General features: G+C 47.8%; 1 protein-coding gene across 1 annotated transcript in view; it reads left to right on the top strand.

The window, feature by feature from the left end:
• The window catches only part of STAC2 (SH3 and cysteine rich domain 2), a 51,888-nt gene extending 42,309 nt beyond the window's left edge, over nt 1–9,579 (top strand). Inside the window, exon 11 of the mRNA XM_084804494.1 lies at nt 4,519–9,579. Coding sequence (XP_084660620.1) covers nt 4,519–4,623 — 105 coding nt within the window. The 3' untranslated portion in view covers nt 4,624–9,579. The remainder of the gene's footprint in view (nt 1–4,518) is intronic.
• Nucleotides 9,580–14,041: the final 4,462 nt, after the last annotated feature.

The following is a 14,041-nucleotide window of genomic DNA, read 5'->3' as shown; positions in this document are numbered from 1 at the left end:
ATGTCCCCTTCATGGATCACTGCCTTGTTGTGGCGAAAGGGCTTGCGTAACTCAGTGAAGCCATAAGCTATGCCGTGCAGGGCCACCCAAGACAGACATGTCACGGCAGAGAGTTCTGACAAAATGTGGTCCACTGGAGAAGGAAATGGCAACCCACTCCAGTATTCTTGCCAAGAAAACCCCATGGAACGTATCACAAGGCTAAAAGATATGACGCCAGAAGATGAGCCCCTCAGGTCGGAAGGTATCCAATATACTACTGGGGAAGAGCAGAGGGTATTTCCAAGTAGCGCCAGAAAGAGTGAAGCGGCTGGGCCAAAGCCAAAAGGACACTCAGCTGCGGATGTGTCTGGTCTGGTGGTGAAAAGAAAGTCCGATGCTGTAAAGAACAATATTGTTTAGGAACCTGGAATGTCAGATCAATGAATCAAGGTAAGCTGGAGGTGGTCAAACATGAGATGGCAAGATTGAACATCGACATCTTGGGAATCAGCGAACTAAAATGGACAGGCATGGGTGAATTTAACTCAGGTGACCATCATATCTACTACTGTGGGCAAGAATCCCTTAGAAGAAGTGGAGTAGCACTCATAGTCAACAAAAGGGTGGGAAAAGCAGTACTGGGGTACAATCTTAAAAACGATAGAATGATCTCAGTACGAATCCAAGGCAAACCATTCAACATCACAGTAATTTAAGTCTATGCCCCAACCACTGATGCCGAAGAAGCTGAGGTTGATCGGTTCTATGAAGACCTACAACACCTTCTAGAACTAACACCAAAAAAAGATGTCCTCTTCATCATAGGGGATTGGAATGCTAAAGTAGGAAGTCAAGAAATCACCGGGATAACAGGCAGGCATGGCCTTGGTGTACAAAACGAAGCAGGACAAAAGCTAATAGAGTTTTGCCAAGAGAACACGCTGATCATAGCAAACGCTCTTTTCCAACAGCACAAGAGACGACTCTACACATGGACATCACCAGATGGTCAATATCGAAATCAGATTGATTATGTCCTTTGCAGCCAAAGATGGAGAAGCTCTATACAGTCAGTTAAAACAAGACCTGGAGCTGACTGTGGCTCAGATCATGAGCTTCTTGTTGCAAAATTTCGGCTGAAATTGAAGAATGTAGGGAAAACCACTAAACCATTCAGGTATGACCTAAATCATATCCTTTATGAATATACAGTGGAGGTGAGGAATAGATTTCAGGGATTAGACCTGATAGACAGAGTGCCTGAGGAACTATGGACGGAGGTCCGTAACATTGTTCAGGAGGCAGCGACGAAATCCATCCCAAAGAAAAAGAAATGCAAGAAAGCCAAGTGACTGTCTGATGAGGCTTTACAAGTAGCTGAGGAAAGAAGGGAAGCGAAAAGCAAGGGAGAAAGGGGAAGATATATCCAACTGAATGCAGAGTTCCAGAGAATAGCAAGGAGAGACAAGAAGGCCTTCTTAAATGAACAATGCAAAGAAATCGAGGAAAACAACAGAATGGGAAAGACTAGAGATCTCTTCAAGAAAATCGGAGATATCACGGGAATGTTTTGTGCAAAGATGGGCATGATAAAGGACAAAGAAGGCAGGGACCTAACAAGCAGATGAGATTAAGAAGAGGTGGCAAGAATACACAGAAGAACTATACAGGAAAGATCTGAATGTCCCTGATAGCCATGATAGTGTGGCCACTGAACTTGAGCCGGACATCCTCGAGAGTGAAGTCAAGTGGGCCTTAGGAAGCATTAGTAACAACAAAGCTAGCGGAGATGACAGTATTCCAACTGAGCTATTTAAAATCCTAAAAGATGATGCTGTTAAAGTGCTGCACTCAATATGCCAACAAATTTGGAACACTCAACAATGGCCACAAGACTGGAAAAGGTCAGTTTACATTCCATTTCCAAAGAAGGGCAACGCCAAAGAGTGTTCATACTACCGCACAATTGCACTCATTTCACATGCCAGCAAGGTGATGCTCAAAATCCTACAAGCTAGGCTTCAGCAGTATGCGAACCGAGAACTGCCGGAAGTACAAGCTGGGTTTCGAAGAGGCAGAGGAACTAGAGATCAAATCGCCAACATTCGCTGGATCATGGAGAAAGCAAGAGAATTCCAGAAAAACGTCTATTTCTGCTTCATTGACTACGCTAAAGCCTTTGATTGTGTGGATCACAACAAACTCTGGCAAATTCTTAAAAGTGATGGGAGTACCAGACCACCTTACCTGTCTCCTGAGAAACCTGTACGAGGGTCAAGAAGCAACAGTAAGAACCGGACATGGAACAACCGAGTGGTTCAAAATTGGGAAAGGAGTACGACAAGGCTGCATATTGTCGCCCTGCTTATTTAACTTATATGCAGAGTACATCATGAGAAACGCTGGGTTGGATGAATCACAGGTCGGAATGAAGATTGCTGGGAGAATTATCAACAACCTCCGATACACAGACGATACCACCCTAATGGCAGAAAGTGAAGAGGATCTCAAGAGCCTCTTGTTGAGGGTGAAAGAGGAGAGTGCAAAAGCTGGTTTGAAACTCAACATTAAAAAAACGAAGATCATGGCATCTGGCCCCATCACTTCCTGGCATATAGAAGGGGAAGAAATGGAAGCAGTGACAGACTTTACTTTCTTGGGCTCCAAGATCACCGCAGACGGTGACTGTAGCCATGAAATTAAAAGACGCTTGCTCCTTGGGAGGAAAGCTATGGCAAACCTAGACAGCATAGTAAGAAGCAGAGACATCACCTTGCTGACAAAGGTCCATCTAATCAAAGCTATGGTTTTCCCAGTAGTAACGTATGGCTGTGAGAGCTGGACTATAAGGAAGGCTGAGTGCTGAAGAATTGATGCTTTCAAACTGTGGTGCTGGAGAAGACTCTTACGAGTCCCCTGGACTGCAAAGGAGGCCAGATCAGTCCATCCTAAAGGAAATCAACCCTGAGTGCTCATTGGAAGGACAGATACTGAAGCTGAAGCTCAACTATTTTGGCCACCTAATGCGAAGAGAAAACTCTCTGGAAAAGACCCTGATGCTGGGAAAGACTGAAGGCAAAAGGAGAAGGGGACGGCAGAGGATGAGATGGCTAGTTAGCATCACCGATGCAATGAATATGAACTTGAGCACACTCTGGGAGAGAGCGCAGGACAGGAAGGCCTGGCGTGCTATGGTCCACGGGGTCACGAAGAGTCGGACACGACTGAACGACTGAACAACAAAAGCAAAAATGCAGGGAGGCTGGAGGACAAGTGAGGGGATTCCCTCTGTGCTCTGGCCGCCCTGCCTTGGACCGGTGTCAGCTCCCGAGTGTGGAGGTGGACGTCTATCCCCATAGGATTGCACCCCTAGGCAGAGTGTCATGGACTGGCACTGCCCCAGAATTGTGTGACGATAATGTACACTGAGCTGGAAGAGCTGCAGGGCAACCCTGAGCCTGACAGAAAATTCAAATGGGGAAAAATTAAAATATTGATTTACTTAATGAAGTACAATGTGAACTAAATAATGTGTAAAATAGAAACTCCACCTAGTCTTCCTAATTAGAATGACTGCTCTGTCCCAGACAGAGGAGTGCGGGGAGGTGTGCCTGCGGGGGAGGTGGCTGAGGTGATGGCAAGAATGGCTGATGATGGATGGATGGATTTGATTTGATTTGGACCCTGCCTTTCCACCAGGAAATGGCACTCGAGGCAGCTCACAGGCACCATGAAAATTGATTCAAACAATGCATTGCAATACAGTAAAAACACAACAACTGTGGAATTTAAAAAATAAAAACTTTGCCCAACCCAGCAGGCTCACTTGCAGGCAGAAGGCCTTCCCGAATAAAGCGGTATTTGCCTGCTGGCAGAAGGGCAGCAGAGAGGGAATGAGCCTGGCCTCCCTTGTGGGGAGTTCCACAGCCTGGGAGCAGCCGCTGGGAAGGCCCATGGTGATTTATTACATTTCCATACTGCCTGTTAGCCAAGGCTTTCTGGGCGGTTTACAAAATGTAATAAAATGGTCTGTGTTTGCCCCGAACGGAGGCCAAAAGCAGACTGGCTGGGCAGATGCCCAAGAAATAAAGTGGTCTGACTGTGCCCCAAACTGAAAGAGAGAGCCCCAAAGTAGCCTGCTTAGCAACACAACAGACAATCTTAATGAAAACTAAATGAGAGTGGTCTTAAGAAGATCTGCCATGCCTCCCTCCATCCCTGAATCCTGCCTGGCTGCAGGGCTGGTCTAAAGGCAGGCGTTCCAGGAATACGGGAGATGAGCCAAGAGATCGGGGCTCCAGCCCTCTCTCCCACGCTCCGAGAAGCTGAGACTTTGGGTGTTTTCATTTATTTAAGGTATTGATATACCTTAGATATTCGTAATACTCCTCCCAGAGCAGTACCTGCACTACATATTCATTAAGAAGGGACTGCTGTTTGGGCCGCGTTCTGCAGCTTACACCGTGACTACAGTTTTCATTTTTCTGTTTGAATCCTTTTGGTAACGTTTGGTTTTTCATCTTCGGTTTCTCCCAGATCTGTGTTGGAGTGGGGAAGACCAAGGAGACCGAGGGTTTCATCAAGGTGACGAGTGGCAAGAAGCGAGGGCTGGTGCCTGCTGACGCTCTAACAGAAATCTGAACTCAGAACGGGAGTGCAAAGCGAGATGGAAAAGAATAATGCGGCGTCAATGGCAAGGCTCGGGTAGCCCTGCCTTCCTCCAGCCCAGCCCATCCCTGAGCACCTGGCTAATCACTATACCATGCAGTCTTCTAGAGGGATCGAGGATGGCTGTGGATTCGGGACAGAAGAAGGTTGGGGAGGATTGGCTTGAGTACCACTTCCCCAGTGCTCCTGCTTGTATAGAGTTGGGACTGGAAATTCGCTCCAGTCTGATTTTGTTTTCCATTGCATCCTCTGCAGTTTTTTTTTAAAGGTCGTTGCTGACAGCTCTGTGACAAAAGAATGAGGGAGATTTCCACAGCTGTAGTTCACACCCTTTTTCTTATATTTGGGTCATGCTTCTATGGCTACAGATGCTGGTTGATATCAGCTAGCCTTACCCTACAGGGCTCTCTGTCCCTTGGCATAATGCTCCTTCTCCTCCCCACCTTCAGAGATTCCCTAATAATTCTGTGTCGCATGCATACCACACGTGGAAATACGGAGCCGTTCTCTGGCTGAGGCAGCCACATAGATGTGTTGTGTCCATCTGTCTGTGTGTTAGTTTCAAACCTTCAGGGCACTCTCTATGTATGTGTATGTGGCTGATGCTCAGGGTTCATACAGCCCCCTGTCAAAAAGGAAAAGGGGCAGGACAATTCTGTGTGGTCATGTACTAAGGAACCTCAACATGGAGCCTGTTCAACAGTTCGCTCCTGGGAGACCAATAGTTTCGTGAATGTTTTCCCTCCCCCCATCCTTTGATGTAAGATGCTGTCTCAGTTCCTGTCTCTTGGGATATTCGTTGATCTCTATTCCCCCCCCCCACACGTGTGGTAGCTCACCTGCCAGATGTCTGACAGCAGCATGGACTATTTCTCAGGGACCTTCCTCAGCCAGATGCATTTTTGAACTGAGCTGGGAATGATGCTGCATTGCTCGCAGGAGGAGTTCAGAGACCTGATCACCCCATCTTTCCTCACTGTCCCAGCATGCTTTCAGCTACTTGTCATCTGTAAGTGTACTTTTGTAAAATGACAGTAACAACAAGGCAAAGCTTCAGTCCCATCCCCTGAAGAGTTATTTTGCAGCATTATTGCCTGGGCAGCTGCAGCAGCATGGCTAAGCTGGTATTTTCCTCACTGGATTGGATGTTTAAGAAGGGAACATATATCTGAGGCCATAAGAAGAGTCATGCTAGATCAGACCAACTACCTGCCTATCCAGCATTTCCCACAGTGCCCAACCAGATGTCTATGAGAAGCCTACAAACAGGACATGGGCACATTAGCACCCTCCCAGCTTATACATGGCACAGGCCACGGATAAAGCATTTGCCTATGTAAACATGTCATGCATTAAATGCATTTGCCATGTGTGCTGGGCCATTTGCACAAAGTGCATCAGTAATCAGTGGCATAGGCCACTGATCATTGTTATCCTCATACTACATGCAAATAACCCAGTGCGCATGCCAGTGCTTTCAAACATGATGGACGAGTATGGATCATTTACATAGGTAAGCACTTTACTTGTAGTCCCCATCAGGCCTGAGAGGGAGCTTTCCCTTAGTTCTTACAAAATGGCCTGATCCTAAAAGTAGGGATGGTGGAGAAATCTGCAACAGAACAAATGAGTTTGGATTTTAATGAATCCAACCCATGAATTCCTCAGTGGATCGGCTTTTCCCATCAGGTGGATTCCATAGACTTGCAGACCAGTTCTCTAACTTTACCGAATGTAGCGGAGATTTCATCATAGAAAAGTATGCAAAATAAAAAACCCAGCCAAAAAATACACATTTCCCCCATAGGCTAAAGTGTGGAATGTGCTTTTGGGGGGATTTGTGCATTTTCATATGTGCACATTTGCGCAAATGCGCAAATTCAGAAAAAATTCTGATTTTGTGGATGGGCGAATGATGTAACAAAAGGTGCATGGCAATCCTTGAAACACAGTTAGAATGTATTTTACACAACCCTACCGAACAGTAGCTTAGCGATAGGTATTTCTTTTCTTCAGGAAACCAAAGCATGGATCAAAACCCCTTCCTTGGGTTTGATCCATTAAACTACCCCAAAGAGAGCTAGGAAAAGATGTTATTAAGCTCTTAAGCATAATTCACTGGTGAATTTGAAAAAAGTGCTTTCACATTTGAATCGGCATCTTCCCCGTTTCAAAATTCATGAAAATGTTCAGCTACAGTTTATGACAGTTGAAATCAGAATGCTGTTACTAGTCTTTCCATAGCCGTTTCAGAGTGCAAAACAGTTTAAAGTTGCCATCCTTTGACCTGCAAGACAACAAAAAGGAGTGTGAGCTTTTTACACCAAGAGCACATCCACAGCAAAGGGGGCCTGTGAGCCTGAGTCTCCTTGTCCAAGTCCAGCGCTCTAGAACGGGTGGGCTACATGTGCTTGGCCCTCTGGGTGTTGTTGGACTAAACTCCCGTCATCCCTAGCCAGCATAGCCAGTTGTGAGGGATGATGGGAGCTATAATCTGATAACATCCGAAGGGTCGCTCGTTCTCCTTCCCTGCTCTAGAGTCTAGCCAGTGAATCTCACGGGCATGGGGTGTGCGTGTTAAATTAACCTCTTTGTGGGTCCAACTTTAGTGTAGTCATATGCTTCAGTAGAAATAGTAATTTCTTACCCTGATGTCTAACAAAGTAATATTTTCACCATCATGTACATTGAAGCACTGCCATCTTCAGATGCTCAAGAAGATTTTTAGACAAGCGAGTTCCAAGTCAGAGCCCTGTGCGCCCCGTGTGTTGTGGCCGCCCTCCTTTCCTTAAAGGCAGGGTCAGAGGCTCTGACTCGGAGCCAGTTCCATGTATGCATTGCTCATGCACATGCAGAGTTCTTTATGGTGGTGCATTTGCGCAGAGACCCTCTCCACCCACAGTTCGCTTGCATTCCTGGAGCGTATCCTACAATGCTTTTTGCATTTTTCAAAGAACCACAGAGGAAAGGCCACTACTTTGGCCTGATTCACACATGCTGTAACACTAAGTGATGACTTGCAAGTGTGAATGGGTGGTTGGAGATCAACTTTCGTATCACCTCCAACAGAACTTTCATACCACCTTCACTGCAATGCTTTTCAATGGAGTCAGTTCACACATTCAGTAATTGAGTGCAGTGAAATCGCAAGTGATGTATATGCATGTCTGAACAGCCCCTAGCTTCACTGTGGAATGATTGCTTGTAGGGCTAGAAAAGCAGAACATGGAGTTGGAACTTCTTCAAAAGTCTGTGCCACTAGGTGGCATCTATGGGGGAGGAGGAAGCAAGGCAAATTTGAAAGCTAATTGTGGGGCACTAAACCACGATAGTGGAAATCTGATGCAACATTGTGGGTGCACAGGCTCACATATGGAAGTGATCCCTTGAGCACCTAAGCGTAGGAACGTTGCATTGGCATCATTCACCATGTAATTTTCAGAGCCGGGGCTATGAGTAGATTGCCATTGCACATGTGTTGAGAATAGCTCCTACAAGCAGGAGGACAAAAGTGACCATGTTTCCGCTTCTCTTGTTTTTTGAACCACGCCACCAATTTTCCAAAGTAACATAGAAAAATGGCTGGATCGACCAAAAATGGAGAGAAGTGGTTCGGAATGGTGTCGATATTCTTGCACTGGAAAGGGAGCGCTGTGTACATACACTGTTCTCCAGCTACCATGGAATGGAGAGTGTCCACGTTTCCCCTACTTGCTTGGAGCCATCTCAAGCCTGACTAAGCACACACTAGTGTCTGGGAGTTCAGCCATGGTCTTGTTGAATACATTCTAAGGATGCTTGGCATACTCCACGGAGACATTCAGTCCATCTGAGGGAATGTATCCATAGTTTTCGGGTGGCAGAGTTGAGACCATTAGCTAGCTTGCCTAGGCCAGAACACTTCATACTTATGACCTCATGAGCAGTGCATCTGAGCAGTGCATCTGAACTCATGAGCAGTGCATCTAGCATGGAAGCTAGACTTCAGCAGAAGTTGGGGCCCTGCCAGCATAGGAGCTCCATGGAATGTAATTTTTTCAACTTCTCCTTTATACATAATGATAAAATGAAAGATCGAGAGGCTTTATTCAGAGTGCATTGGAGCTAACCAGAATGTATTCCAGTGTGTGGAGGGCCATGGTGTTTGTTTCTCGTATTGTCTGCAAAGAACACTTGGTGATGGTGGTTGTTTTTAAACGGCAATCCTTGCTGGAGTTCATTAAATTTGGGGGGTGGGGATTGAGGTGGGCATAGACAGGGCAACCAGGTGACCAGATGCTGTTAACAAGTCATATTGGGCAACCCCTATAAATGTGAAGATACAGTGGTGGTCTGATCACACTTCTCCAATATTAGCAGGGAGACGCCAAGCTGGGAACAAAAGGTGTGGATGGAAGGATATAGGATCAGAACTGCATTGTGTGGAAAGGCAGGTCTCCTCTTGGACAGGGATGACCCTCCTAATGCATCCGACTGCTTTTCTCTTCTGGGTTGAGAGCAACAGGTTGGCTTTGTTGCCTGCTTAGCTGCTTCCTAAGCCGTTTTGCCTATTTCTGTTTTGAGTTGGGCAGTTTTCTGCAGCAACCCATTTGTCCACAGTGACTTCAAACTAATCCTAAAACAAACTCCTGTCCCACTACCATCTTTCCCAACTTAGGCAAACTGAGGAAGGGAGACTGGTTACAAGTACACACACACACACACTTGATATCCCCGTTGCACAGAGGGTGTAGCACAGTTGATTCCCTACATGGAATCTCAATTCACCTAAGCAATAATGTCTGGATCCTTGCCGGCTGCACTGTAGAAAAACAGGTTTGAAACGTGGCATGTAGTGTTAAGTTGAGGAACGCATAGTCTTGTACTGATTCTGATGGCCAAAGAATGGGGTTGGAAACGAACTTCTGGATTAAATATTACAATGCACCAAACGCCTTGTTGTTGTCTTTTTCTTCTGACCAGCTGAAAAGAGTTTCTCCTCTGTTGCCCTTTGGCTGGATAAATATAGGTTCAATGCAAAAAAAAAAATTAACTTGGAGTGTCATTCATGGAACACCTTTGCCCTGGCTCGTCTTATCAAATCATCCTCTGCCTGAAGCCAGCACGTCACCCATTCGTGTTCTGTGCTTCTGGGCGTGAGCGTTCATGCACGGTAACATCGCAGCCAAACGGATTGTGTCTCACTCCTCCTTTGTTGGCTTTTAGATGCAAGGCTAATGTAGTCCTCTTCTGGGTTGCCCTGGTTAGCTCCTTTTCTTGTTTCTGCTGGTATGACCCATCTTGCTCTGCTAATGGATATGTACAGGGTGTTTAAAACACTTGGTATATTTTTATACAATAGAGTTTTTTAAATGTCTTGACTACCTTGGAGACTTCCAAATACTTTAATAAATGAATGTAAAAATAACTAGGCACAGAATAATGGACCCAAGTTACACGAAGCCAGATTCCGGCTGAACATCAGGAGAAACTTCCCGACTGTCAGAGCAATACGACAATGGAACCCATGGCCTAGGGAGACGGATTCCCCCCAGTGGGAATTTATTGAATTACTTCAATAAAGTACTAGACATGTTCAGACACAACTGGCATAAATGCCCTATCACATGCCATTAAATTCCAGGGAATGGAGGACAGTCTTAACCTGGCGCCAAAAAGATGACAGTGTTGGTGCCAGGCGGGCTTCAGTGGGGAGATCATTCCACAACCAGGGAGCCACCACTGAGAAGGCCCTCTCCTTTGTTGCCACTTTCCGAGCCTCCTTTGGAGGTGGTACTTGGAGGAAGGCCCCAGATGTTGATTGTCATGTCTGGGTAGGCTCAGGCCAGGAGAGGCGCTCCATCAAGTATTGTGGTCCCAAGCCATGTAAGGCTTTATAGGTTAAAACCAGCACCTTGAATTGGGCTTGGAAACATACAAGCAGCCCGTGCAAGTGGGCCAAAATTGGTGTTATATGCTCAGACTTTTTGGTCCCAGTTATTAATCTGGCTGCCCCATTTTGCACAAGCTGCAGCTTCTGAACAGTCTTCAAGGGCAGCCCCACATAGAGTGCATTGCAGTGATTTAACTTGGAGGCTATCAGAGCACAGATTATTTAAACCAGGTTATCCCTGTCCCGATAGGGGCATAGCTGGGCCACCAGCTGAAGCTGGTAGAAGGCACTCCATGCCAATGAGGCCAGCGGACCTTCAAGTGACAGTGGTGGCTCTAGGAAAAACCCCAAACTACAAACCTGCTCCTTCGGGGGAGTGCAGCCCCAGCCAGGGTTGTTATCGCTGGCAGGTGGTGTCCACAGTTGTATAGAGAAATGGTGACCTGTGAATGACAAGGGGTAAGCAAAGAGTAAGTGTGTGAATACACTTACCCAGGAATTCTCTCTGTGTGTAGGCACAGGTTATCGTCTAAAGTAACCAGTTTGCAGTCACAATCGCTGCATCTTAATGGTGTGAAGTAGGCCCCGAAGTCCATCATGGCGGCAGGTGCTAACCCAGAAAACGGTTGTGCGCGCATTGGCACAGGCCCGATGAGTGTGGACACAGACTTGCGCTGCTTTGCCACTTCACTTGAACAAGTGAGAAAACAGACCAGCACTGGTTTGCGCCAACCACCCAAGCCAGGCAAGTGGGAAGCAGAGCTCTGGGACGAGAGGACGCATTTCCTTTGGGGCTCATTACCAGTCCTGTCAAGGCACAACATCCAGCTGGCTGCCCTTTTCACTCGTCTCATCACGGCTGGTGACTGATTTGCTTGCAGGGCGCTCCGGCACTGGGGCTCCTTCCAAAAGGTGAAAAACGTGTGCTGATCCACCAAGCATTTCCTGTCCCCAGAGCTTTCGGGTAAGGAGGGCTCATTCGGCACACTGGAGCAAGCGCTGATGGGTGGTGAAGGCGATGCCGCTCCAGCAATATTGCAGCTGCTCAACAGATCTGGGCGTAGCCATTTGGGGGGGCAGCAGGTGGGGTCTCGTGGTTCAACCACAAAAGGAATTGCATTGTCGGAAGGGAGGAAAAGCTGGGAAGTAGACCCCACCGCCGGGGCAGTGAGCGCAGCCCTGTCAGTCCCAGTGTGGCGCAAACAGAGGCATTGCAGCAAGGTGCTTCAGGGCATCCAGCTCCATGCTGATGTGAGCAAGCCGAGGCACCTTGTCAAGGCTGCGCCCTGGGCAGGGGTCTGAGGTGAGCTGGGAGCTGGGAATAATGTGATGAAAGCGGCAATCCAGAACTCAGGACCAAAGGGTCAGGCAGGACTGAGGAACAAACCAGGGGGCAGGGCTGAAGGGCAACCAAAGGAAATAGGAACTCACTAGAGCTCAGGAAGACCTTGTTGCTTAGACAAGGCCCAACACACAGCCCTGGTCTAGTCCTTCCTGCCCGAGAGGATCCAGTGGCCGGCCTGGGCAGGTGAGATCCACTCAGAGCCGCAGGATGCTAAGCTGCCTGGGCGGGTACCGCAACATGTAGGCAGCATGGCGGTGCTCCATGTGAGGCAGCAGTGCACCAAGCAGACGGCGCCCAGGTCAAGCCACTGCAGCTCCGAGGAACAGGGGAAGCTGCTTTACACGGTCCAGGTTTCCAGTGGGCATTTTTCGAGACCTCCCTGGAGATGCCAGGGATCGGACTTGGGACTTTCTGCATGCAGCGCAAGTGTTCCGCCATGGAACTATAGCCCTGCCCAAGGAAAGGCATGCTGAGTGTCCATCTGTTAGGGGGATGGGGAGCCCTACAGAACAGGATGATTGGGTTAGAGCCGTTAACTGGATTTAAAAAACACTGACCCCATTTATTTATTTATTTATTTATTTATTTATTTATTTATCAGCATTTGTATACTGCTCCATAAAACAAATTCCAGAGTGGTGAACACTCTGTGTAAAAAAGTGAAAAGATAAAAAGAATTAAAACACCATTATCAAAATCATTCTTTTCAAAAACAGAATGCTAATACAAACCATGGCTGGTTAGTTCAGAAAACTTTCCTGGAGAAGAAGTGTTTCCAGGAGGCGCCGAAAGTAGTGAAGTGTTGGCGCCTGCCTGACTTCCAGGGGCAGGGAGTTTCACAGAAAGGGGGCCGCCACACTGAAGGCTCTTCTCCAGGTGGACTCCAGTCAGGCCATGGGTCCATGTGGAACCACCAGGAGCAGGCCCTCTGATGACCTCAGTGACGGGGCAGGTCGGTGAGGGAGCCAAGTGGTGTAGTCAGGGCAGGCAGTGATGAGACAGAATGTAGCAGGCTGGCATGGCGCTAGGATGAAAGCTTGTGGATCCGGCGCCCAACAGGGTGTTGCTAGCTGGGCCATGCCTGGGTGGAGCTTAACGGAATCTATCAGGTCCTCGTGGATGGATCCTGGCCCAGTGTGGAGCTCCCTGGCTTTCCAGACACAGGACTGGTTTCCTGATGGAACACAGTTTTACATTTACGGCTGGTGAACTGGCTGGTTGGCAACCCTATTAGGCAGGCCGAAAGATGATGGATGCGAGATTATTCTTGTGAATCAGCACCATGGACAAGGAATGCCGGGGTGGTTCAGTCACACACCCCTGCCTGCCTCCCTTGGCGCATTCCGTTCTTCATGCTGGCAGCAGGCTCTATCCTCCACGCACCCGCTGTACATCAGAGATTATAAGACTGCTTTTGCTTGAATGATCCCTTCTTCAAGGATTGAGAAGAACAGAGGCAAACAAGAGCCCCTGATCTAACATGGGACACTGTCCCCCTTTTCACTGACTTGAATCCCTGATCAGCTCCTTCATCAAATAAACAGCTCCTAGATGAAAGTGAGCTGAAGGGCGCGTGTCCCAGGCTGTGGGGGTGATCCCTCTGCCATACAGACATGGCTAAACCCTTCTCCGATGCTTTAAGGGGTTTATCACTATTCCCCCCCCCCAACCCTAATTGCGACATGAACAAGGGTCCCACTCATGTGAAGGGGCCCTTTTTCCCCTAAGCCTGATTTCTATGCAGGAGGGGAATTTCAGCAGGTAGGGAAGGAGCGGGGGGCAGAGAGAAGAGAATAAGAGAAGGGGAGAAAGAAACGGGGAGAGAGAAAGGGGAGAAAACAGTGGGTGGCAAATAGAAACAGGTGTCCCTGCCCACTTCCAGCTCTGCTCCCACCCAGGCCTGGTCTCAGCCCTGCCCCCCCCCACCAACTCTGTCCCTGCCCACACCAGGTATGTTGCCCTTGAGAGGTGACTCTGGATGAATGCAGCCCTCGACATCAGTATGGTTCCCCATCCCTGCACAAAAGTATTAAATGTTCTTGCATATGTCACATGTGCGGCATTCTCCAGACGACAGGATCCAGTGGTTTTGCGGCTTCCCAGCTCCACCCTCCCATGCCCCATTATCTTCCTGGAGCTGGCAAGAGAACCCAACAGTTCTGATTTCCTCCTGG

The sequence above is a fragment of the Heloderma suspectum genome, chromosome 6 (assembly GCF_057233095.1).
Source record: "Heloderma suspectum isolate Gila_16-S chromosome 6, 16-S_ref, whole genome shotgun sequence".
Lineage (NCBI taxonomy): Eukaryota > Metazoa > Chordata > Lepidosauria > Squamata > Helodermatidae > Heloderma > Heloderma suspectum.
Note: the sequence above shows the minus strand (reverse complement) of the source record. Positions and strands in the feature narration are given on the sequence as shown.